At 42.8% G+C, this 24,584-nt stretch overlaps 1 protein-coding gene and 1 pseudogene across 4 annotated transcripts in view; one reads left to right on the forward strand and one right to left on the reverse strand.

Moving 5' to 3' along the window:
* TRIO (trio Rho guanine nucleotide exchange factor) overlaps positions 1–24,584 on the forward strand; it is a 394,215-nt gene that overhangs the window by 132,621 nt on the left and 237,010 nt on the right. For all 4 annotated transcript variants that reach the window (XR_016442705.1, XM_090049848.1, XM_090049849.1 and 1 more), the window contains 3 exons: positions 11,624–11,816; positions 13,540–14,052; positions 18,555–18,677. Coding sequence is in view for 3 of the 4 variants with exons in the window: in XM_090049848.1 (XP_089905974.1) it covers positions 11,624–11,816; positions 13,540–14,052; positions 18,555–18,677 (829 nt within the window). In the remaining variant the exon portion in view is untranslated. The remainder of the gene's footprint in view (positions 1–11,623; positions 11,817–13,539; positions 14,053–18,554; positions 18,678–24,584) is intronic.
* LOC149864411 (uncharacterized) lies at positions 761–1,988 on the reverse strand (annotated as a pseudogene).

Raw genomic sequence — 24,584 nt, forward strand, 5'->3', positions numbered from 1 at the left:
ACTTTCCCCCAAATTGCCAGAATCTGAATTGAATACTGGCCACTTCTCACAGGCCTAGTGGTTTAGCATATTTGGCTGCCTATGGCCGCCAAGTGGCTAATTGTAGTAGCGTAAAATAATACATATTGTGTGTGCCTACACATTCATTAATGCACTTTAGGTAATGTACATTAAAACTCGTACCTTCATTATGAAGTACTAGAAAGATGTGCATTAGCCTATTTTAATATGCATTAGCAAAAGAGCACAGTTTCTGCGATGCTTTAATATGCATTAAAACGCACGTGTAGATATGCCCACTGTGTGCGTGTGTGTATAGATAGACAGGGTTCTATGGGTGAATCTGATATCTTTTATAATACCAATTTAAGTAGTTGGAAAAAAAAATTAGCAAGCTTTTGGGTTTAAAAACCCTTCATCAGGCTGTAGAAGCCTGTACAGTTGGTGTGTGCTCTTCCTGGATGGAATGACTAGTAAAGAAGCCAGAGGTTGGTATGCATGCAAGACAGGCAGTCAGTGAAGATATAAATTGAGGAGTCAGTGGGTGAAAGAGAGGCTGGGTGTGGAGGAGAGAAAAGGGGGATGAATATAGCAGTTTAATAGTGGAGAGGTACCTAGGGAGTCAGATGTCAGGCAGGTAATAATGTGGCATAAATCCAATGGCTATATTTAGTCCATGATTTTTTTTGTACCCAGGAGGTTGATGAAATGAAGTTCATAGGCTTGTCTCAGAGAAGTGTTTGTAAGTTTCCTTTGAGGATTAGAACTGAGAGATTGGGGAGAGAGTGGTTTTCTTGCAAGAAATGTGCCCCCCACAGGTAATTGGGTATTCTTTGCTAGATTTCCAGCATGCATTCATTTTAGTGCATGGTTATTGTTTGGTCTCTCCTACGTATTTTCCATCAGGGCATTTGATGCAATGGCTGAGATGTATTACATTTCTGGAAGTGCAACTGTAAGATCCAGGAATGCTGATGGTTCTGCTGTGAGGTGTAGTAATTCTAGGGGTGGTGTAGATGTGTTGGCAGGTTTTGCATTTCTTGTCATGGCATGGTCTGGATCTGTTTAGTGTGTTCTGGGCCTTAGGAAGTTTGCTTCTGGTGATGAGGTTAGTGAGGTTCGGTACTTGTTTGAAGGCTAGGATGGATGGTTCTGGGAAAATCTCTTTAAGAATAGGATCTCCTAGTATGGGTTGCAAATGTTTGAGGATTTTCTGTATGGGTTCAAGGGAGGGGTGATATGTCATAACCAGTCATGTGCGATTCATGGGGGGTTTTCTTTTGTACTGCAACAATTCTTCATGTGGTATCTGTGTGGCTCTTTCAAACGTGTGATCTGTCTCTCTGGAGGAGAGGTGAAAGCCTTTTTAAGATTAGTGAGGTGGCAATCCTGGGTGTTCCTCAGTGCGGATTCAGTAGTATCTGAGGGCTTAGCTGTATATCACAGCTTTCTTGGTGTGTTTAGGGTGATTGCTGTTTCTGTCCAGATATGTATGTTGGTCTGTGGGTTTCTTATATAATGTGGTCTGTATTTTACCATTCGGTATACTGATCATCATGTCTAAAAAGGAGATGTTGGTGCTGGAATATTAAGGAGATAGTCAAATGGCGGGATGATGATTGTTGAATTTCTGATGGAACTCAGTCAGAAATTGCAGATTTTCAGTCCCAATGATGAAGATGTCATCAATATATCTTAAGTATAGGAAGGGTTTGATGGTGGAGTTCTTGAGGAATTCCTCTTCCAGGTGGCTTATAAAAAGGTTGGCATGCTGTGGGGCCAAGTTGGTGCCCATAGTTGTGCTCATGGTCTGGAGGAAGTGTTGGTTATTAAAAGTGAAATTGTTGTGTGTGAGGATGTAGTGTATAAGGTCAGCAATATCTTTGGGTTTGTACTCTTGAGTTGTCATCTTGGTCTCATAGGTATGTAAGGTAGGCTTGTATGCCATCCTGATGTGGGATGTTGTTATCTAAGGTGATAACATCCATGGTGGCTAGGAGGGTGTTACTGGGCAGGTGGTCTATGCTTTTAAGTTTCCAGAGAAAGTCTTGGACAAAACTTGCTCTTTATGTTTTAGGATTGATTCGATGAAACCTGATATTTCCTCAGTTAGGGTCCCATGGCTGGATATGATAGGTGTGCCAGGGTTCCCTTGTTTGTAGATTTTAGGGAGCATGTAAAAAGTCCTGGGGTTGGGTAGTGGGGGGATCAAGGCCTGTAGTTTTTTCTTGTAGTTCTGATGGAAATGATTTTGATGGTATTTTTGAGTATCGTGGTGAAAAGGGGCATAGGATCTTTTGTAGTAGGTGGTGTCAGAGAGTTGTCTGTTGGTTTCCTTTATGTAGTCTTCCTGGTTTAGGATGATTATGGCTCCTTCTTTATCTGCTGGTTTTATTACTATTTGGTGGTTAGATCTTAGAGATTCTATGGCCTTTCTCTCTGGTAGAGAGAGGTTGTTATGGTGGTAGGTGTTGTTGATTATTTCATTGTTCATTCTTTGAAGCAGTCAATGTAGTAGTCAAGGTTAGAGTTTTGTCCACTGCGAGGTGTGTGTGTGTGTGTGTGTGTGTGTGTGTACATGCATGCAAATACTCACACACACTAGCTACATTTCCATCTCCTTGGCAAGACCCATTAGGATATAGTAGCCAAAGAAAGGCAGTGTCATGCCAATAAGTAGCTTCTGTGTCTCCCAGGAAGTCTCCATAGGTTTGTGGTATTTTTATATGCCTGCTTTTGGCCTTGTAGTCCCCTATAAGCTTCCCATGTAGTTTAAAAGAGCTGTTTTAATCAGAGCTGCTTTAGGCATTGATGCAAACCAAAAAAAGTAGAGGTGTGTAATAGATGTTAGTTACTTAATGTGTTTTTGCAGAAAAACTGTTACGTATAAGACAGTAGAAATTAAGTAGCTTACTCGAGGGCATACATTCTAGCCGTGTCGGTCTAAGGGCATAGGTAAGCAAGGTTCTGTTTCTCACCAATTGACCGTCTCGATTTGCATTTCCACTGACAAGCACTCTCATATACTGGCCTCTGGCTTCCATTCGGTTCTATCAAGGAAGAGCACAGACCAACTGCAGAGACTTCCTCAGCCTGACAAAGGGTGTTTGTACCTGAAAACTTGCAAAGAAGAATTTTTCCTACTATTTTTATTTTTAGTTGGTCTAATAGAAGTGGTCTTACTCATATATGTGCTTCTAAGTGTCACAGCATCTTTCTTGTTTCATGTTTTACCTTGCCTGTCTCTGCCAGGTTTTTTCCCCCTCTTCTGAGTGAAAGTGCTTTGCTCTAAATTTTCCAAAGTGCTTTGACAAAATTTTGACAAAACCGAAAAATTTTATAGCAGTATGTGTGGCCTTTGTTTTGGGTTAGTCACTTAATGCGTGATTTTTCTGATCTGGTTCTTCACTACTTAGAATAAATTCATTGGGTATCAACTTTGAGCTCACCTGTCCTTAAAAGAACTTGAGTTGGAAGAGACTGAACCTAGTGTTAAATTTATAAACCTTTTCATATTTCAGATAATCTTTTGAGACCACAAGTGCGTTAGTACCCTGGATGTAACACGCACCTTGTTTTTTGAAAGGCAGAATGAAGAAGAACATTTTTTTTCCAGTGTTATGGCTGCAAGGAACAGGGACAGAGCCCAATCTTCGGCTGACTCATTTTCCCAGTTTCTGCTTAACTAAAGCTGAAACCTTAGTTGCTGCTGGAGTGGTTTCCATAGGTAAATCTATGATTTTGAAAAGAGCTAAAGAGTTTCCAAGGCTGTTGTGGCGGGGCACTTGCCTGGCACTTTAAGGGCTGGATCACGCATCCAGCAGGTGCCTAATGGTGGCAGCCATTCTGAGAACCTAGTACATAAAGGCTGCTGTCTGTTGCTGCTAGCCAAGCAGTAATATTGCCTAGCTGAGCTGCAGTAGGAACAACTCTGGAGGTAAGGCAGGAACTTAAGGGCATGGTTTGGAGGCTTCTGGTCCTGGGCATGACCTAAAATTTCACCCTGCTGGGGATGGGTGGCCTGGTGGGGCTCCCAGTGCTGTGGGAGCCCCCAGGAAATACCAGGCCTGTTACCACTCTGGAAAGGCGGATCAAGGTACCTTAACCCCTAGCCCCCATAATACTGTAGGTACAAGGGGACCAGGCATGGCTACGACCACGTGAGCCCCCACCGTGGAGAGAAGCCCTGTGGCCCCAGTAAGGGGGTGAAGATGAGGAGCCTCAGTGAGGGGGCGGCCCCAGTGAGGGGGCAGAGATGAGCCCAAGTGAGGGGGAAACCAGAGGGCTGGGAGCCCAGTATGTGTGTGTGTGTGTGAGAGTGTATAGAGTTGCCCCGGGAAGGGCCAGGGCAAGCTTGGACCTGGTCAGGTAATTGGCTGGCCACTACCTGGGTGAGAGTTGTGGGAGAGGCCCAAAAGATGGTACGTCTGCCACCCAAGGTACTAACTAGATAAAGCCTATGGCTGAAGAGGCCCACTGTGTGAGGGAGCAAGGTGGTACAAGTTGTTGACATGTGAAAGAGACCCTGTCAGAGGGAGTGGTGTGTGAGAGACCCTAGTGAGAGGAGAGCAGTATGATTGTGTGCATGTCTGAGGCCTGACAACAAGTCTGGCTGTTGGCTGGAAGCATTGTCACCTGGATGCCATCTGTGAGGCTTGGGCTGTGGTGGAGGGGAGGAACAGAGCTGCAGATGGCATCTCCTGGCATTGGGGCAAGAATGGGCAGCCCCCCACCTAATTAACACTATAATTATGTATCCTCAAGGCATGGCAGGAGAGGAGGCAGGCGGTTGGCCCAGAAACAGGTGGATGGGCCAATGACAGACCAGTCCTGAGAGCCCCATTACAGCTGTGAAATAGGAGGAGGGAGACCAGGAGCATCTAGCAAACAGCAAAATCGCCCTAAGAACGTTTAGCATTAGAAACAGCAAGATCATTTTAAAAGGAGAGAGGGTTGTTAATACCTCTGAAGTGAAGAACAATGAGGCAGTAAGTCAGTAGACTCCCTCAGTCTCTGGAATAATAATGCAACAGCTGCTACCCAGTAGAGCAGAAATCAAAGCTGGGTGCTTCTGTCTGAGGCAGAAAATCACCTTCTCTGATTATTACACGCATCCCAATTTTGGGGGCCTGATTTCGGAGGAAAATGTATGTGCGGTATGTGAGAAAATACAGCATGGTTTGGGTAGGTTTAACTTCTGTCAATAGTTGACTTAAAGTAACATGGATATGTTTGCAAATGCAAAAGTGTTTTCAGTTCCAGATGGTTAAAATTACATGTTCATGTCTTGGGATACAGTTTGGCTTTTTTTCCCCTTGAACTCTGTAGAAGAGTAGGGGGAGTAGGAGGAGGGAAATCTATGCTCACTCCTTTCTCGTTAGTATCTGGAAGTCAAGTGGCCCAACAGTAAAAGGGCAGGCCACAGGAGTGGTTGAAACAGGGCAACTGCAGAGCCTGCTCAGAGGCAGAAAACAGAAGAAGCCCCTAGACAGGCCTGGGAGCACTCTCAAGTGGAAGGGAGAATTATCTCAGCAGGGAAAGCCTGTTGCAGAAAGCCCCAGGAGAACACAGAGATGGTCTGGCCCCCTTAAGACTCCAACTGAGAAATAGAACCTGTGGAAAGGGAAAGTCCTATTTGAAAACACTAGGATGGGGCTGGAACAGCCCAGGCTGTTTCTAACCTCAGGAAAGGAGTCACTTGATGTTAACTCAGCCCAGGTGTCTCCCCTCAATACAGGACAGATGAGCTACAGCTGGGGACCAGAAACCAGCATTGATAGGCTTGGAGTACAGGGCAGAGAGCCCAGAAGGGCACAAGCAGTAATGAGAAGGAAAACCTTGCACCGGAGAGCAGCAGAGGCCAGGTGTGTGGAATACCCCTGCCATATGTTTGCATTTTTGTTTATAATGGACTGCAGAGGCTTCCTGGGAGTCATCCAGGAAGGTAATGACAGCAGCTCCTAGCTGTGATGCCGTAACAGCAGGAGCCTGTATTTAAGCCCAGAGACTGTGGCGGGGGTACTGGGGCTGGAGGAGCCCCCTTTAAGGCCTGTGAGGCTCCATTACAGGCCATAACTGTTTTTGGGGGGTTTTTTTCCTCCCCCTGCCCCTTTCCAAATTTGCGGCATTTTGTCAGAACGAAGAATTCCAGTAAGGAATGTCACTGCCAGTTCTAGTCCCTTTTCCCCTAACATGTCTGAAGCAACCTAGAAGAAAACCATGCACACCAGTTTTGTTTTTTTTTTGTTTCTTTTTATGAGAAATGTGGCCCCTAAGAAAGGTTCCAGTAAAACTGATAAAGGGGCATATCTAGTGCATGATATTCAGCTGTGTTGACTACTGCATATGGTGGTTTGTTACAGTTCTGAAGAACTTCAGTAACTGGTTCTCAGTGCTGTTGGCAGAAACTTCAGCCTACTTTGGAAATGCTCAAACCTGCATGCAATGTCAAGGGTCTCACTTTTTAGGCTACAGCACAAGAAAAAATACCTTCCAATATCATAAGAGGGAATCTTCTTTGAAAACTAGGAAGAAAATTATTTTTCTTGAAAAATACTAGGTGTTGCAAGTAGTTGTTCATCATTTCCATGCTAGTTTTTGTTAGCACAGGGCACTCAACACCCTAAATCCTAATTCAGTGCAATATTTGCCCATTGAGGCCAAAATAGCCACAGAGGTTGTGTGGGAAGGCATGAAAGACTGTTCATGACATAGGCACCGAGTGTTGATTTAGATATGTAGATAAAAATCCTAAAAATAGCCTGTCATCTTTCTGCAGGGCAGGTAGAAAGTCAACACTCAAGCACCAACTTGTTTGCCTGCTTTGTTATATAAATAAGTTTCCTTCTCTGATTATGATGGCTATGTATGTCTCTGTTTTGCACCTCTAGATGATCAGATGATGGTAAGGCTAATGAAAGCCATAGGTACCTAGGAACCTTTTAGGTCCTGAACTTGGACACCAATCAAAGTCGTCATCCATTGTTGATACAGGGTTGGCAGAGTTCTTTAATTCAAACCTTTATATAGGCTTGGATTTTATATAGGTGACATTGCTGTACATTGAATGGTTTGGTCTCATAATATACCCAGATATGTCATAGTGAACCTGCTTTAGCAACATGCAGTTCTTGGACCACCTTAATTGCTGTAAGAAGGGTTACCCAGGCTTCCAATGCCATTCCTTCCCTGCCCTTTACCTTAAGATACACCTTAACCATTTAAGAAGCCATGAGTTGGCTTACCTCATGGGTTCATCTTGTCTACGTGCAGAGTTCATACTCAGATAGAGAGATGAGTGGCAAGCAGTGTTTGGGCCCAAGGTGTTTAGCATTAGAGAGCTTACTGAATGGGATGCTTGACAGGGAGGACATTGGTTGCTACTGCTCCTCCATGCAGTTCTTCCTGAAGTAGTTCAGACATGCATGAAAAATCCCACTTCATTTGGTTGCTGCAGTGCACTACCATATACCCTAGAAGTAGAGCTCTGTCTGATACAGCTATACTTGGTTTGGATAACTGATGTACCCTTATCTGTTTCTTTATGAGCAAGCAAATAAGAAGATTGTTTGCATGAGATGAGGGGACTGCCTCAATTAGGCTTTGGATACACACTGTCACTGTTGGTCTGTCTGTGGTAGTGCATTAGCAGGCTACCTCATTGACTGGTTCTGTGGCTAGGAAGAGAAAAAGAGCAGTTTTCTATCACCCCCTGGCTGGAGAGTAAATCTTTGAGGTGAATTTTGTACCATGCTAGATAAGGGAGTTTTGGTCTCTCAAAAGGATAAACTGATTGCAGACATGATGATAATCAGAATTAAGTATTTTAAGGAGAAAAAAATGGTACACTGGACTTCTAAAGGGTAGATTTTCATTGAGAGAAAAAGAGACTAGGGAGGCCTATGGGTCTGCTGCGGTGGGAGGACTAATTTTAATGGAAGACGGAAGGAAGGTGGAGCTTCCCAATGCCTACTTTACTTTTCTCTTACAATAGAACTGCCATCAGATGACTACCAAAATTTAATACAGAGGGAAAAAAGGGGGCAGGGACTCTAGTTCAGTAAAGAACATGTCAATTTCAGACTATTTTATTAAGTTTTGGGGTCTGGTGATCTTCACTGTCAGAGTGCTAAAAAATCCTAGAGGACTGGCAATACTTGCAAACTGTGGATCAATGAGTGAAATGACAGAGGACCAGAGTGTCCATTTTTGTGCTCATCTTGAGCAAGAGAGGAATCCTTGGAAATTAAGCTAGTCAGCCTGAGTTCAATACCTGGGAAGTTAAATGACTAAATAAGTTAAAAATAATAAATTTGTTAGTGTTGGGAGTAACAAAGATATTACTAGCAGTCAATGTGGAGAATTATTGTTAAACCAACATTTAGTTTCTTGGAAAATGTAACTACTTTGGATAAGGGCAGAGCAGTGGACTATTAATGTATTGGACTTCAGTAGAGAAATATGAGGTAGATGGGACTGGCATTCAGTAGACACATAATTGGATCAATAACTGTGCATAGATAGTGTAAATGGACCAATGTCAAACTGGCAGGGTGGTTCAAGTTGGGTTCCAGAGAGGTCTCTTCCAAGTCTTGTGTTGTTTAACCCATTCATAATCTGAACAAGGGAATGGAGAGTACTAATCAAAATTGAGGGTGAAACAAATCTGGAAGAGATTGTATGTCCCAGCAGCCTGCAGAGGGTTCGGGATTGAGAGTGTGGTCGGGGGGTAGAAAGGTAAGAAAAGTTTATTGACTTAACAAACACACAACTATGCGTAAATGATAATACTACAATGACAGACAATAATAATTCATGTCGCCAACTTCTTGGCAGTCCCCTCTGATGCCTGATGTATGACAAGTTTCTCTTCTGCAAAGCTCAGCGAAGTCAGGCATCCTTGATCAGCGCTGGGGTACTGGGAAGGACCCTGGTATTCAGTCCTTCGGGTCCTCGAGATCTACTAGCCCCCAGATCCAGGTCACCAGCTAACTCTGAATCAGTAGTTTCTTTTACAGAGCTGCATCTTCCTTCTAAATGATTTCCAGATGTGCTAGCCAATTTATAACTTCTGATAACTTATAGTCATTTAGATTCTCCCTACTTCAAACTGTCCTTAGGACTGACCAAGAGCAGTACAAGCCTTCTGATGAGGTTAATTTTAACTACACCACAGGGCCTACTTCTGCTTCTACAAGGCTTTGCTAAATTTAGTAGGCCTCACTACATACAAGGCCTTATTAATCTTTGACTTTAATTAGGCTCTTAGCAACAACATATAGCTTCATATCTGAACAAATGACAGAAAAACACTTAGTTTAATCTTCATAGAGCTTTCAGCAAGCACCTTTATCGCACAAACATAATTTTCAGCAGTCACAATCCTATATCCTTCAGAGGACATGGTGAAAATCCAAGGGGTCTGGATAAATTGGACTGGGTAATGAATGAGGACAAAATCCAATGGTAAATAGGAGGTGCTGCATTTAAGGATGTAGAAGAGCAGGGAGATCTGAGGTTACTGATGTGGATGAAGACTGAAGAGTTAAAATGCAAATGATGCGAGGAAAGGCTGAAAGAACAAGTTTTCTTTAGTGTAGCAAAGCAGTGATGTAAGTTGGTGCAATCATTTCCAAATTTTGGAAAGTCTATCAGAAAGATGGTAGAGAAAATTTGATACATCTTGCCACACAAGCCAGGACAGAGGGCAGGAAGTGGAGAATATGCCTTGAACAGAGCTAGAGAGGGGGCACATGCTTGATAATTGCTGCCTTCCAACTCTGTGATTCATTGGTCAACTGTTACATGGAGGTCTTACTCCTCGTCAGTTATTTCTAATTGATGAGCGCCCAATTTATCACAGAAGTTTTGTTCTAGAGGATTTCACAGCATGACTTTTTTTTTTTTTTTTTTACTATTGACTCACTTAACATTTTTATTATTGTGAATCCTTATTGGTAAAGTTTTACTGCTTTTTCTGGTAAGTTAGGTTTATCATAGTTTCTTAATCAAAAATAACTTTTCAAGGAAAACTGTTAAGAGTCCAGTATGATCTACTTTGGTCAATACAACATTCCCCCACTCCCAAAAATTTTGTTCCTTTTCTCCATGCCTTTCTTCTGTGCTTCAAAAATTTGTTCTTAAAGATTTTACTGAGGGCATAGTACCTCACTAAGTCACCTTCCTGCTTTCTTGTATTGAAGTTGTGTTAGCTATTTTTCTGTCATTATATTGTTGTTCCCCTGCTCCCCCCCCCCAACCCCAACTTGTGTTGGTTGATTTTTTTTAAAAAAATCCTTGATACCTGAAATGACTTATACCAGAGATTTCTGGGATGGAGATTATCTATCTGGCCTCACCAAACTGACTGCATTAAACACTTAGGGTTCAGATCCCTATTAGACTATGATAATGTCCATTTCCATTTTCCTCATTATCATTAGCAATCCTGTTTTTGTGGCAATGTCCAACATCTTCATTGAAAACTGCAGTGTGACTTAAAGTAGTATGTTGACAGGTCCATCACCCTGTGCACACAATTTACATACCTGATAGTTTGTGTAAGCAGAAATGTGCACCCAACCAGAATAGTCTCTTCTACCCTCATATCATAACTGCCTGTACATTTACAGCAGCCTCTCCTCCTTCTTGCTGTTTTGGGAGATCTGCTTTTAGCAGGTGGATATACACTAACCAGATGCCCATCGAAGGTAAATTGATACCGTGTACAGAAGAAAATGGTAGTTTCCAGATTCTTCACTGAATGCCACTGTCTCATCATTGTTTCTAAAGAGACCAGATGACTGGAGCTGAAACCAGCAATGTACCTAGTCTCCTGGAGGCCCTGGGTAAACTTTTTAGTATCAGGCCTCTCTTTGCCAGAGATAATGAGGATAATAATAAAAAATTACCCTTTTCGGGCTCCCTTTCTGTTTGGGCCCATGGTGGCCGCCCGGTTCACCCATGCCTGTGTCCAGCTCTGTCTGAAACTAGTTATTTTACAGCTTTGCACATCATAAAAACTCCTTGTACGTATGGGTGAGTGTTTTAAATGTTATGATTTTGTTGGCTCCTTTGGCTAACAGTATTCTGTAAATGCGGGGAAATCAATTCAGTGGTCCAAGAGACTCCTAGTTCTGTGTTTTAGTGTAACAGGTTTCTCATTTTTAGTGTTTGGAATGTTACCTGACACTTGAAAATTGAGGCCAGAAAGTTCTGAATAGGTACTGTGTGATGGAGAAATTGCCTGTGTTGGATAAGATCTTCCTTTTCAGGGGAGGGGGGAAAAAAACCTTCACGTTTCACAGAAACAAGTAGATCAGGATTTCCCAGTTAGCCAGACACAACCTTAAAACAATTTAGAGTCAACTTAACTTTGAGGTTCCTTTGTGAGGAATCCTTAAATGGAAAAGGACAGTTCACCTACAGCTGACAACATTCTTTGTGGTCAACACTGACCACCCTCTTTTATAAATAATTGTTCAACTGCTTCAAAACTTATTTGTAGAACAAAAGTATATCATAGCTTTTCTGACTCCTAAGAAAAACTTAAAATTAGAAAAACACAATTTGGACCGGAACGTAATGTTTGCACCTTCTAATTTTTCTCTTATTACCTTCTCAGTGAAGAAGTATGTAAACGAGGATTCACAGTGATTGTTGACATGCGTGGATCTAAATGGGACTCTATAAAGCCTCTGCTGAAGATTTTACAGGAATCTTTCCCCTGTTGTATTCATGTTGCACTGATAATCAAGCCAGACAATTTCTGGCAGAAACAGAGGACAAACTTTGGTAGCTCTAAGTTTGAGTTTGAGGTAAGTGCCATTGTACCACACATTTCTGTTTTTCTTTCTTTTTCTGTTCACTTTAGTCATAGTAGTTCGACTGGTTAATGAGCTGTTGAAATAAATGTATTCTGCTGATTGGGTGGAAAATTGAATCAGGCTGCAGCATGGGGAGGAATGTGGTTAGTTGTTTAATTTGCTAAAGGAGGGAGAGGTGGGGTGTGTGTGTGTAAATGAACATGCTTATGGAAAAAATCTGGGCACCTTTCTGTGAGGGGAAGAGCTCCAGCTCCACAAATGTCATGGTAATTGCATTTAATTCCTCTGAAATGTGACATGCAAAAAAAGAAGGCAGGCTGCCAGCCAAGATTTGCTTGTCCTTCCACTCTGCAGATACATATATCAAAATTCAACCAAAAATAACCAAACCAAAAGACCTCTTCTCTGTTTCTAATTAAACATAATGAGATAAATGAAAACAATAGAGACATATGTATAACTAGGACTTATAAGGTAACTCTGAAGTGGAAAGTGGGGTTCCTAGGTGGTGTGCATGCATGCCAGAGATACTTTGCCTCTTGGGCTTGAATGACTGGGAGGTGGGGCACCATATCAGGGAGCAGGAACTGCCTGCAGCTATCAATGGCAATGAGTGAGGACTGCCCGCAGTGGCAGCGGTGGTGAGCAGGGACCAGCTGCAGCCGCTGCCTGCAGTGTCAGTGGTGGGAGAGGGATTGGGGGGGGGCAGCAAATACCCACAGAAGCCAGTGGAGCTTTGGCGACAGCCAATCTTGGGGGAGCATGTGCCCCCCCCTCCCCCCAACGCATTGCTTATGTTCTTAGGAGTTTGATTTCCTGCTGAAATGGAAATATCCATAAACCAGGAAGTTGCTGCTTGTCTGGTTACACATGCTTTGTAAATAAAACCCTGTGCTACTTCAGTAGTTTTAGTACTTCACAATTTTAAAGACAAGATCAGAAAATGTTAAACATGTAATAAGATGTTAGTGAGAAGTATTTTCCAGAAGCCTTGTTATAAATACCAAAGTTGCTGTCTGTGCATGGGTTTTGGAGAGAAGTAGGATCAGAGAGTGGGGGTGAGGGAATTGGATTCCGAGTACAGGGCTAGGGGACACAGAATCTGAGGGCATTTATACACTTTTTTTTTTGGTCCCATGATGTGCCGGAGATCCTCAGTTTCAGAGCAAACTGGATTAATCAAGTCTTCTCTGCACGCAACCTGAGGCAAACTGCACTGTACCATGCACAGTCGTGTAAGTGACAAAAATCACATCAGTGCACAGAAAATGGTGGTGATCCATTTTTTTTAACTAAAGCATCTCATCGTGTTTTAGTTCAAAGCATACCACTGCCATTTTCTCAGCGCTGATGCACATTTTGCCACTGACACAACTGCTAATGTCCCAGCGCTGGGTGCTTTTCAAAGCGCCCGGTGCTGCGGCACTTACATGTATAAGAATGTCCTGAGAGCGGAGGCAGGTCCCAGCAGAGCTGCTGCTGCCAGGTAACTGCTCTGCCTGTCTCGGGTGTTTCTCTTAAAATGGCAGCAGCATGAGTCAATTTTGAAGTTCCCGGCATGAAAATGTTGCCGAGGCACAGATTCCACAAGGGTTGGGGGTGATTCTGGCGGCCTTGCTAACATGGTGCCTGGGGTGGGTGCCCCTCTTTGTCCACATCCAGTTATGCCACTGGTTATTATATCACCACAGTATGCATCCTTTTTTTGCTGCAGACTAATATGGTATCTCTGGAAGGCCTTACCAAAGTAGTTGACCCTTCTCAGCTAACTCCAGAATTTGATGGCTGCTTGGAATATAACCACGAGGAATGGATTGATATCAGAGTTGCCTTTGAGGACTACATTAGCAATGCAACCCACATGCTCTCACGATTAGAGGAACTGCAGGATATACTCTCAAAACAAGAATTGCCTCAGGACTTGGAGGGTGCTCGAAATATGATTGAAGAACATTCACAACTAAAGAAGAAGGTCATTAAGGCCCCTATTGAGGATCTTGATGTGGAAGGACAAAAGTTACTCCAGCGGATACAGAGCAGTGAGAGTTTTCCCAAAAAGAACTCTGGGTCAGGGAATGCAGACTTGCAAAACCTTTTACCCAAAGTATCAACCATGCTGGACCGGCTGCACTCGACACGACAGCATCTGCATCAGATGTGGCATGTGCGGAAAGTGAAATTGGACCAATGTTTTCAGCTCAGGCTGTTTGAGCAGGATGCTGAAAAGGTAAAGGACTGGGGAGCTGGGGCACCAAGGAGGCACCATCCTTTCCAAGCAACTAAGGCTGGTCTCATCTCGTATAAAAGAAATGCCAGAAAAAGGGTGGGAGGGGACTTAGTTTGTGTTTTAAAATCTACTAAATGCTGCTTTCCAGTAAGGGTATTTTGTTGTATAGTAGGTGTTTGTATTTTCTTAACTCTGTTGCTGATGTATTAGAAATGTGGTGATTTGTGGTTGTAGAGCTCCTGATTAACTATAACTGGCAGGGACTTGAATTCTGAGTGACTTGAGATTCAGTAAGTTTATTTTGTAACAATGGTTTTGCTAGCACTAAATGAATGTGCACACTTAACTTGTCCTGCTGCTGCATCTGGATGAATACAAATGACTATGTACTGTCTTGGCTTCCTGTTGAATATCTCTTTCTCAATACAAGAAAGATATAAGATGGAAGCGGTTGGGGGAGGTGGGGGAGATGTCTGTATTGATGCATGAATTGGGAGTTCCAGGCTAAACACTGAATAAGACAGAAGTCATGTCAGAAAAAGAACCTCAGAAATATAAAGATTGACAAATCCTGCAAAAATTCTGTGCACTTAGATTGTGATAGAGCATGGGTGGCAAACTCATCACCAGGGATCTGGGTTTTCCATTTCTCATGGAAAAATGGAGAAAGCCATGGATTCCCTGCTTTTATCAGAGAAAACACGGATTTCTCTCTTTAGCAGAGAAATCCGCAGATTCTCCACTTTTGCAAAGAGCTCTTGCAGGCTGGCACAGCTCCAGCCTGCAAGGGCGGGAAACCCCCAGCCCTGGCCAGAGGGAGAGTGGGGAAGGCAGGGCCTGAGCCTCTGAGGCAGCCAAAGCTGGGCTCCGGCTCAGACTCGCCCTTTGCCCCTGGAGCATGGAGGTAAGTGGGACTGTGGGGCAGGGCTGGGGAAGATGGTTAGGGGCTGAGGGAGTGGGGGTGCTGCCGGCCCCAGGTGGCACACTGCAGCTGGGAGCAGGGCCAGGGGGTGAGGGCAGGGGTGTCCCTTTTTGGGGAGCTTTTCAGGAAAGCAATGCAGGATACTGTGTGGTGGTGCCCGCCATGTGCAGGCCACACACTGGCCACCTGCCATGGGGAGGGGGAGAGGGAGGCTGGTATGCAGCCAGAGCATGGCTCTGTGGCTGGATTTGCAGCCACAGCGAGGGATGGGGGCACGGGGGGGGAGCTCACACATGGCAGCCGCTGCCGCTTACCTGGAGGCCCGTGACGGCAGTGACAAACACTGCCTACAAAATCTCCTGCTGCCGCCACGTTGTGGCCGCCTCCAGGCGGCAGCTTGGTGGTGGCCAGGTGGTGCACAGCCATCCCCACCACCACCCTGTGCTGCACCACTGCTGCCGGCTGCACAGCTCCGGGCACGGCAGTAGCGGAAGGTTTCATAGGCAGCGGCAGTCACCACCCGCCTGTGCCTCCAAATCCCCCGCTGCCACCATGGAGCCGTGCCCAGAGCTGTGCATCTGGCGGCAGCGGCAGGGGGCAGTGGGGAATGAGAATAGCTGTGTGCTACCCGGCCACCACCACCCCGCACCGTACTGTGTTGCTGCCGCCGGCCGCAGAGCTCCGAGCATGGCTCTGTGGTTGCAGCAGGTGGTTTTGTAGCCAGCAGCATTCAGTGCTGGCACAGGCGGCCCCACAGGTAAGTGGCAGTGGCCACCTGTGACTGCGGTGACTGCCACTGCCTACAAAACCTCCCACTGCTGCTGTGGAGCCATGCTTGCAGCTTTGTGGCAGCAGCACAGGGTGGTGGTGGGGATGTCTGCGTGCCACCTGGCCACCACCACACTGCTGCTGCCACACAGCAGCCACCTGGCAGCCAGCTCCACAGCTCTGCACATGGTGGTTGCCACCGCACTGCTGTTGCTGTGCTCTGTGCCACTTGTCCACAAAACCATGCAGGTGGCCATGGGATGGTAGAGCAGGGCAGAGTTGAAGTGGTGGCCTCCATGTGTGAGCCTCCTATCAGGCCAGCTGGCATGTGTGTGGCCCACAGAGTGGCACCCCTGCTCTCACCCCCTGGCCCTGCTTCTGGGAGTGGGTACAGGGGCATACTCCCCACTTCGTGATCTGCCCCGCCCCTTCCACCCCACACACACACACACACACACACACACACACACACACACACACACACACGTCTGCTGGGGTGAGTGTCAGTGTCTGTCTGTGTCTGCCTGTCTGGGGGGCTGTTGCGTGGGGCATCAGGAGGGCTGTTGAAACTGGGGGGGAGTGTGGGGTACCAGCAGTGCTGGGAGGGGTTGTAGGGGGGGGCCTTTAATTTTTATCATGGATTTTGGCTTTTAAAAATTGCAAATTCTCTGATTAATCAGAGAAAACCAGGATCCTTGCCCATCACATTCATTCTCCTAGAAAAACAAGTAAATTATGAAAAATTCATTGTAGCTTTCAGTGGGGGTAATTCTCCATCAGGAGACTTGAATTTCAGTTTCTACAAGCTGCTGTCAACTAACATGCTGGATAAAAAAGCGTTTACTGGATAGAGAATGCAAGCTTCTTTCTAGGGATGGCATAACTAATTTTCCAGGCTAGGAGGTGGCGATGTTGTGGCTTTTGGAACTGTTCCTAAAATGATTAGCTAAACATGCTTGCTTGACATAATCTTGATGGTCTGTGGCAAAAGGAAAATGATTAAATGCAAAAACAGCTCTTTTTTAAATCCACAAGATGCACATTAGTGCATGTAACAATAAGACTTGTCTGAAAAGTATGACTCAAAGGTGATTTGACCAAACTAGTTTAACCCTGAATTTTATTTTAAAAATATGATTCTTCGGATAATCTTCTGGTAAGCCCTTCCAAAAATATCTTCCCTTTAAAACGATTAATCTCATCTTTGTGGGACTGGAAGCCTTGATGAGCTTCTAAAATGCCTGCTTGTTTAGTTTGAAATTGAGAGTACATGAAGGAAGAGGTAATGTGTGGGATACCCTAACTGGCTGGGTTCTACCTCTTCTTTTTTCTCCCCCAACTGACTGACTTGGAAAGCTGCAGATAAACAGTTCTGTAAATGGTAGTTAACAAAATTTTATTTACATATTTAGACAATTGGCTCAGAGTTCAGTCCTTAATATTACTTGCATAGCTAAAAGGAATATTTTTTGTGTTTTATAAATTCTTTGAAAGGTTTAATTGAAACAGGTCCAGCTCTTTATAGTTGGGTTGTTTTTAATACTGGTTATCCACCCTGATTGGTAACAATTTTGTTACCCTCAGTTTTGTCTAGTGTAGAAGGCAGAGTTTGTATTAGTATCAGATAGCTTATATAATGGCTCTTTTTTAGGTTGACTGCCAACAAGACAGGCTAAACTAATGTACTAAACTAGCCAAATTAAACCTTAAATTTATAAACACTTTATTTAGAAAAGGTGTCCCAATATATTTATCATCATTGTAATATACAGATCTTAGACCACCAGTCTAGGCAAGGCCTTAACTATTAGGAGGATTTAAGGTTGTTCCTTCGAGTAGTCTGTCTTGCCTCAAGTGTCTGAGCTGCCATCACATTTATCACTGTTTTGGCTCTCAACTCCTGTTGTCAGGACAGATTTTTTTTTTGTAACTTATTTTGTATCCAGTTGAAATGGAGTTCTGTAGTTGGTGGTGATGTTCTGATATATGTGCTGAAAGATCTCATTCAGCTGAAGGAGTTTGAAAAGCAGAGCAGAGAAACAAATGTCTGTGATGCTTGTTCTCTTACATACCATTTGCACTGACAAAATAATAGTAGTCTCCAAGAGACGAGGATTATTTTTGCATGTATTATACATATTTAAATATTGCATACTTATATGGAACATCTAAATAACACAGAATGCTCTTGACTCCTAAATGTTTGTTTGAAATCCTCATCCTTTGCTGTACTGCAGAATTTTATAACTATTTTTGCCAGTAAGAGCTATGGCAGAGCACAGAAAAATCTAAATTCTGTTGTAACAGGATATGTTTTAAGCTACAACTACGTTTTTAGTTTTAAAAAATGACCACATCTGAAGGTAATTGCACCACTTACTTGTTATTAGGCCCAATTAGGTTTTTGTTCCCTTTTTTTTTATTGAATTACTTCATTTGAAACCTGCCAGTTCACTGTAACTTAAAGGATTAGAAATTTAGAAATCTAGTGGGCCATGAGTGTGGCTTCATTTCATAGTTAATAACCACATCCTTTTATGCTGCAGCTGGAGAGGGCTTTTTCCATGTTGTTCTGACACAGTAAAATAGACTTTTTTGCAACTTAATGGAGGAGAGAGGAATGGAACTTGAAGTACAAAAGGAAGACTTTGACAATGCCTGTAAGTGGGGAGGAATAAAGTAACCGGAATAACCAAAAGACTTCAGCTTCAATTCAGTTGCTTTAACTCCTGTGTGTCTCTTGACATCAGAGAGAAAAAAAATTGTGCCCTGTAATTGTACAGAATGGGCTCACCATATTATTTTCTTGTAGATGTTCGACTGGATCACACACAACAAGGGTCTGTTTCTGAACAGTTACACAGAGATTGGAACCAGTCATCCTCATGCCATGGAGCTTCAGACACAGCACAATCACTTTGCCATGAACTGTATGGTAAGAAAGGAAGCAACTTGGAGAATAATGCTTAAATGCTGCTTATTTCTTGGTGCAATTTATACTTGTATTCTATTAGTATAATGTTGTTTGTGAGCAGCTTTGAAAGACCAGCAGGCAGGTTATGAGTAGGGTTTGGTTGTTTTTTAACACCTTTCTAGCAGGCATAATTAACCTTTTAGTAGTAGAATTTTAGGGCTCTGGGTGATTTTATTTAGTGAGCCATGCTAATTCATCGAATCATATAATAAAAAGCACCTGGTGTCGCATCTGCAGCACATGTATGAGAGGCACAGCGTGCCTCCACACTAAGAAAATGGTGGTGATGCGCTTTGAAGTAAAGCACATCAAATGTGTTTTAGTTCAAAGCACACCACTGCCATTTTCTCAGTGTGGAGGTGTGCTGCACCATTGATGCACATGATGCATGAGGCTGCCAGAGTGCGTCAATTTTAAGTGCTCCAGCAGGCTCGATTAATAGAGTGTGCTTCAACACACTGGATTTCCAGTGCGTCAGAGCAGGGTCCCTGCATGTGTGTAAGTGCCCATGTAGGTACTGCTTTTGACTCTTCAATTTGAGCCTTAATAGTAAGGTCCATTTTTATGGGTAGAATTGGCTCTGAACTCGAACTTGGGCATGCGCACCAAAGAGAAATACCCTAACTCAGTGAAGAAGCCTGTCACCTCATTGTTAGCAATCCATACTCTTTTAAAGACTATTTGTAATTCCTGCCACGACAAAAAAAAATAAACATTCCCCCCACCCCCCTTTTGTATGAGATTTTTACTGTTTTCAGTATCTTAGTTAGCTGTTAGTGAACTTCTGCTGTTACCTGCTTATTGGATATGGTGGGTCTGCCAAAGTTACCTTGTTTGTTTATCTTCAGGAGCATATAAAATGTTTTTAAGGTGGAAAAATGGGAGATTAGTACACATCGTTTTTCCTGAAACTGGTATGAAAAGAATTTAATTATGTTTTTCATCTTATATGGTGAACATTGATGTGGGATCTTCTGTTATGTGGCATCATATTGATACTCACCTGGCTTTACCAAAGAGGGTGGGACCCTTTAGTTCCACTACACAGACCTCTGGCAGTGAGATAAATGGAGTGAATGCTATGAGAAGGTTATTTATCTTTGTGTGGAAAAGCATTTTGGGGCAGGGGAGGATGAGAGATTCACTTGATTAGCAAACTTTGTAGATAATTCATTGACACCAGAGGAGTGGTGTAAGTACTTGAGATTTCAAATATAATTCCACACTTTTTACTCCGTTGGTTTAATCTCCTGTATCATTTAGGTCTGCCTGACCCAGCCTACATACCCTTGTTTCATGTTTACCTTTTGCTTTTTAAAAATGGACTGCTTCCTTCCCTTGGGTGCTGGAGGGAGGCAAAATGAGTCATGAAGGCATATAGGGTAGCAGTTGCCAAGGAGTGGCTCCATTTCTGCAGCTCTGGACTCTAATGTGCTCAATGCAAATGAAATCCTGGGATGAGTTTAACCTTCTGACCTCAAACCTGGAAGAGAATGTCAGCTCTTGTTTTTTTTCTGATACCCATTTCCAGAGCCCTTGGTCTGAAGCAAAAAGGCTTAGTGCTTGTCAGGAAAGCAGCAGAAAGTTTGTTTTTTGTAAGGGACAAAATATATATTACTTCCTTCTTTTTTGGGAAATGACCAAAATATATTGAAAGGAACTTCAGATGAAAGCTGTCTTAAAGCAGACATGAAAAATTTCAGCCCATACAACTTAAATTTGCTGAAGTACCAAGCAATAGAAAATGGGTTTTTTAAATGGATAATACCAAGCAACTTTTAGTTATAGTGAGCTCTGCTTATACTTAGTTTTTAGAAATGTCACAAGCTTCATAAGTAGACAATAAATGATCTAGTAAAAAATGTCAGTGTCCACTTTGAGCTTGTTAATAAAATAGTGTGTGGTAAGAATTCTAAAACCAGGGGTTTTGGTTTTGGAATGAGCCTTTCCACTAACTGATTGTTCACTTTATTTGCATGAAAGCATGGGTAAAGAAGGATGGTGAACAACTGCTAGATGTAAAAAGCGTTTGCATGTGCAATTTTTTTTGACATTCAAGTAATATAACTTAGATAAAAGGTAGAAATCTGTGAATCTAAAAGAAAATAGGCTTGTCCATACAGTGTATTTCTGTAAATGTTTTTGAAATCTCTAGAGTCTCTTTCTTAAAATCTTGACATTCCCCCTTCCCCCTGGCTTTTTTTTTTCTTGATATAAGTTTTGCAAGGTATTTCAGCTGTAGGGCTTTAAATCATAATAAGCTTGAAAACTCCATTCCCTGGATGCAGCCTTTTGCTTCACAGCTAAAGGATGCATCCAATGAGTTTAGCCAATATAAATGGCCAGAAAAATGGAGAAGCACAGCTGAATGTTAGAGTAAATAGAAAACTCCAGCCAAAACATAAGCTGCTTCCAGCAGTGTCGAAAATGCTAGATTCATGAAAAGTGCATGAATTCAGTGTTGCCTAATGAAGATGGAAAATGAGTGACATTCACAAAGTGGCCAGTGTTTGTTTTTCAGGGGAAAGTGTGTTTGCTGTTATAAAGAAAAGATATTAATTTGAAATTTAGTTAAACTTCTGTGACCTATGGGCATATGGCCTCCAGTTAATCTACAGATGAATAAATTTGACAACCATTGAGTTGTTCTTTGCAGCACAACAAATACTGCATGTATATATGTTAGATTTTTTTTCTGAGCATCAGAACAACATGTCAAAGCACTGCTACAGTGGACAGAATGGGCAGGACACAGTTTATTAACTCTGGGCAATGATTTCCTGAGATAATACCGAAAGCCATAGTAAGTGCTTTACAACTGTGGCCCAAGAATCTTCAGTTGATCCGGAGTGAGTAAAGAAAACCTGGTTTCCTGTTAGAGTAGGGTATGATACATGTGCCTAAATTGTGCTCTGTAGCAGTCACTGTTGATAATGTGTTAATCCTAGAACTAAGCACTCCCTAAGTGTTTAAAAAGCTTCAAACTCTAGTAAGTACTATGTGCTACAGATGCCAGAGGACAAACAGCCTTAACTTTCACTGGAGAAGTGATACTTGCTTGGATCAAATCTGTCCAGATGCCACTGGAGAGGCTGGCACAAAATACAAGTGAGGTTAAATGAGGTAAAAGCAGCTGAACATTTTAGAGTGATTTTTATTTTTTAAATACTCCTCCCCACACCATGTGAATTTCTTTTTAGTTCTAATATTTCTCTAACTAATTTGATAACTTGAGACTTGACTTACCATATTTACTTGAATCTAAGGTGCCCCTCCCCATCAGCATAAGGGGAAAGCCTTAGATTCGCATATAAAGTAGAGGGAGGGGAGTAGCTGGTAAGGCTTGGATTCTGGCCCTGAGCCCAGGTTGAGGCCGGAGTCAGACCCACAGCCGCCTCCTGCTCCCCGCTCTGCTTGCTCTCTCCGGCTTCTGCCCCATTCTCCCCCTTTACTGTCTGGCCCAGCTCAGCTCCAGCTTGGGTTGGGGCCGTATTGACTCCCAGCACAGTGCGCATGGAATTCTGTCCTCTGCCTGGCCAATCAGCAGCACTAATGTTGTTTTGTGGCCCAGCAGGAGCTGCACTTTCATGTGCTGCGCTCCTGGGAGGAATAGAGTCCAAGCAGCTTCTGATAGTAAGGGTGGGGTGGAAAGCGGAAGAGGCAGCGATGAGAGTGGCTGGTGGGAGAGGAAGGCAGTGGGGAGCTGGGCTTAGGTGGTGGGGGGTGGCAGGAAAATTGAAAGGGGAAGAAGGGAGGGAATAGTGAGCAAAGGGGCTACCTGACCTCCCAGCCACTGCTTTCTCTGCTGTAGCAGTTGGTGGTAGGGAATGAATTTAAGACTACTTTCTGATGCTTAAGATTCTGTACCTGGAAAATTGTATCAAATCTATAATCTTTCCATATATAGTATCTAATTGTTGGGGAGTCATCTTAAATTCAGGGACATCTTGGATTTGAGTAAATATGGTAATACGCCACATCTGAATTTAAAGTTCTCTATGGTTTCTTCTGAAGTTTCAGCAAGAGCTGTACTTTTAGTTTTAAACTGGGGTGCATCTTAAGCAAGGGGGGGGTCTTCTTTTTTTGAGTTGCTATGCTTTTAAAAGTCCAAATGCAAATTCAGTATTGGACTAGACTTCTTATTACACCTCATATGCTTAATCATTTGCGGCTAGGCAGTCTCTTTTGTAAAATGCTCCTCTTGTCAATTTCTTCTCTTGGGAAGATCACCTGTCTCATAAAAAAGGGGCAAGTAGCAAATGCGATATACCTTACTACAGTGGGGTCCCTCAGAGGTATCTTCTGGATCCAGCACAATTATATTTTTTGTTGGGGGTTCTTTTTCTTTTCTTTCTTTTTTTGTATGAGTACAGTAATTATGCTAAGCAATGATGAAAGTACTTAAAATGAAAAAGGCGGTGAAGACCAGCATTCAGTGCTTCACTTAGAAAGGAGATATGTAAAAAATACAAAATGGGAATTATCTGGCCATTAGAATGGCTGAAAAGGATTGGAGGCTTATTGTGGATGACAGATTAAATGAATGAACAGTGGGATGTTGAGTGAAAGACAAGACAAAGCCAGATTTTGTTGTGAAATACTTTAACAGGAAGGTTGTATGCGAGTCATAAGAGGTAATGGGTCTTCTGCATTACTGGATGCTACCAAGGCCTCAGCTGTAATACAACATCCTCTTTGGGTGCTGTGCCTGAAAATGTAGGCAAATTGGTTAGAATCTAAAGGACCACAGTAAAAATAAAGAGGGTAGAAAACATGAATTGGAAGAAAGAATTGTTTGCTTAATGTGAATAAAGAAGATTGGATAGAACAGAATAATTCAAAGCAGACCTCTTTAAAAGTAACTTTTAATTTATTTTAAAAAAGTGTGTAACCCCAGGGGTCATTTGATATTCATGTCATGCATGGGTAGGAGAAGAGCGATAGCAGCCAGAGAGGTTTAGGTTGGGTATTACGAACAGCTTTCTACTCATTAAGACTGTAAAAGTATTATAACAGGTTGCTTAGGGAGGTGGCAGAACCCTTGTCATTTGAGGCTAAGAAAATATTTTAGAGGCATCTGTCAGAGATGGTCTAATACACTCAGTTGGATGTAGCCTCTTAGGTCCCTTCCATCTCTACATTTTTAAGCTTGTTGGGTTCCCAGGCTGAAGAACGCAATTGTGTCTTCTTCTCAGAACGAAAAGGATCTTTGAAGAACTCTCCAAGTAAGTCCTTTGTAGATTGTCAAAAACTGTCCAATTATTATCTGTATGTGCTGGGTAGAGTATAATAGCTTGGAAAAACCAGGGCCAATGGCCTATCTCAGATTTTTTAAAAATATATTAAATTTAAACATTGAAACTATAAGTAGAAATGCAGTGATGATGATCTTAGTGACCTTCTAAGGATAAATGCTTAATGTACTCCCTATATCAGGGAATACTAGCTCCCGTTTTTGAGCCTGTGTACTAAAGAAGTCTAAAATTGCACCTTCAGTACTACTGCCCATTGGTTACTGTAAAGCACTACAGAGAAACTGAGTTCAACTGACAGGCTGTCACCTGTTTCTCCTGTGTATTTGTCCTCTAGCAAAATAAGCCACGTGCCAAAGGATGATGCATACTGCACCGCAGTCTGCCTGTATCATGGCTTGTTTATTTCAACTTTCTGCCCTTTGCCATGCTGGGGAATATGTGTATCCATGCAGACATACACACCTGCAATACTCTGGAAGATATTAGGTATTTCAAAACTAGTAAATAAGCATTTGATCATACTTTTGTATTCTACTAAGATGAGTCTTGACTAAAGGGCATTGTGATTGAGATTGTATTTTTTGGCAAAATGCTGTCCTGTTGCATATTGTTG

Source organism: Crocodylus siamensis, chromosome 5 (genome assembly GCF_052110815.1).
Source record: "Crocodylus siamensis isolate JL-2025a chromosome 5, ASM5211081v1, whole genome shotgun sequence".
NCBI lineage: Eukaryota > Metazoa > Chordata > Crocodylia > Crocodylidae > Crocodylus > Crocodylus siamensis.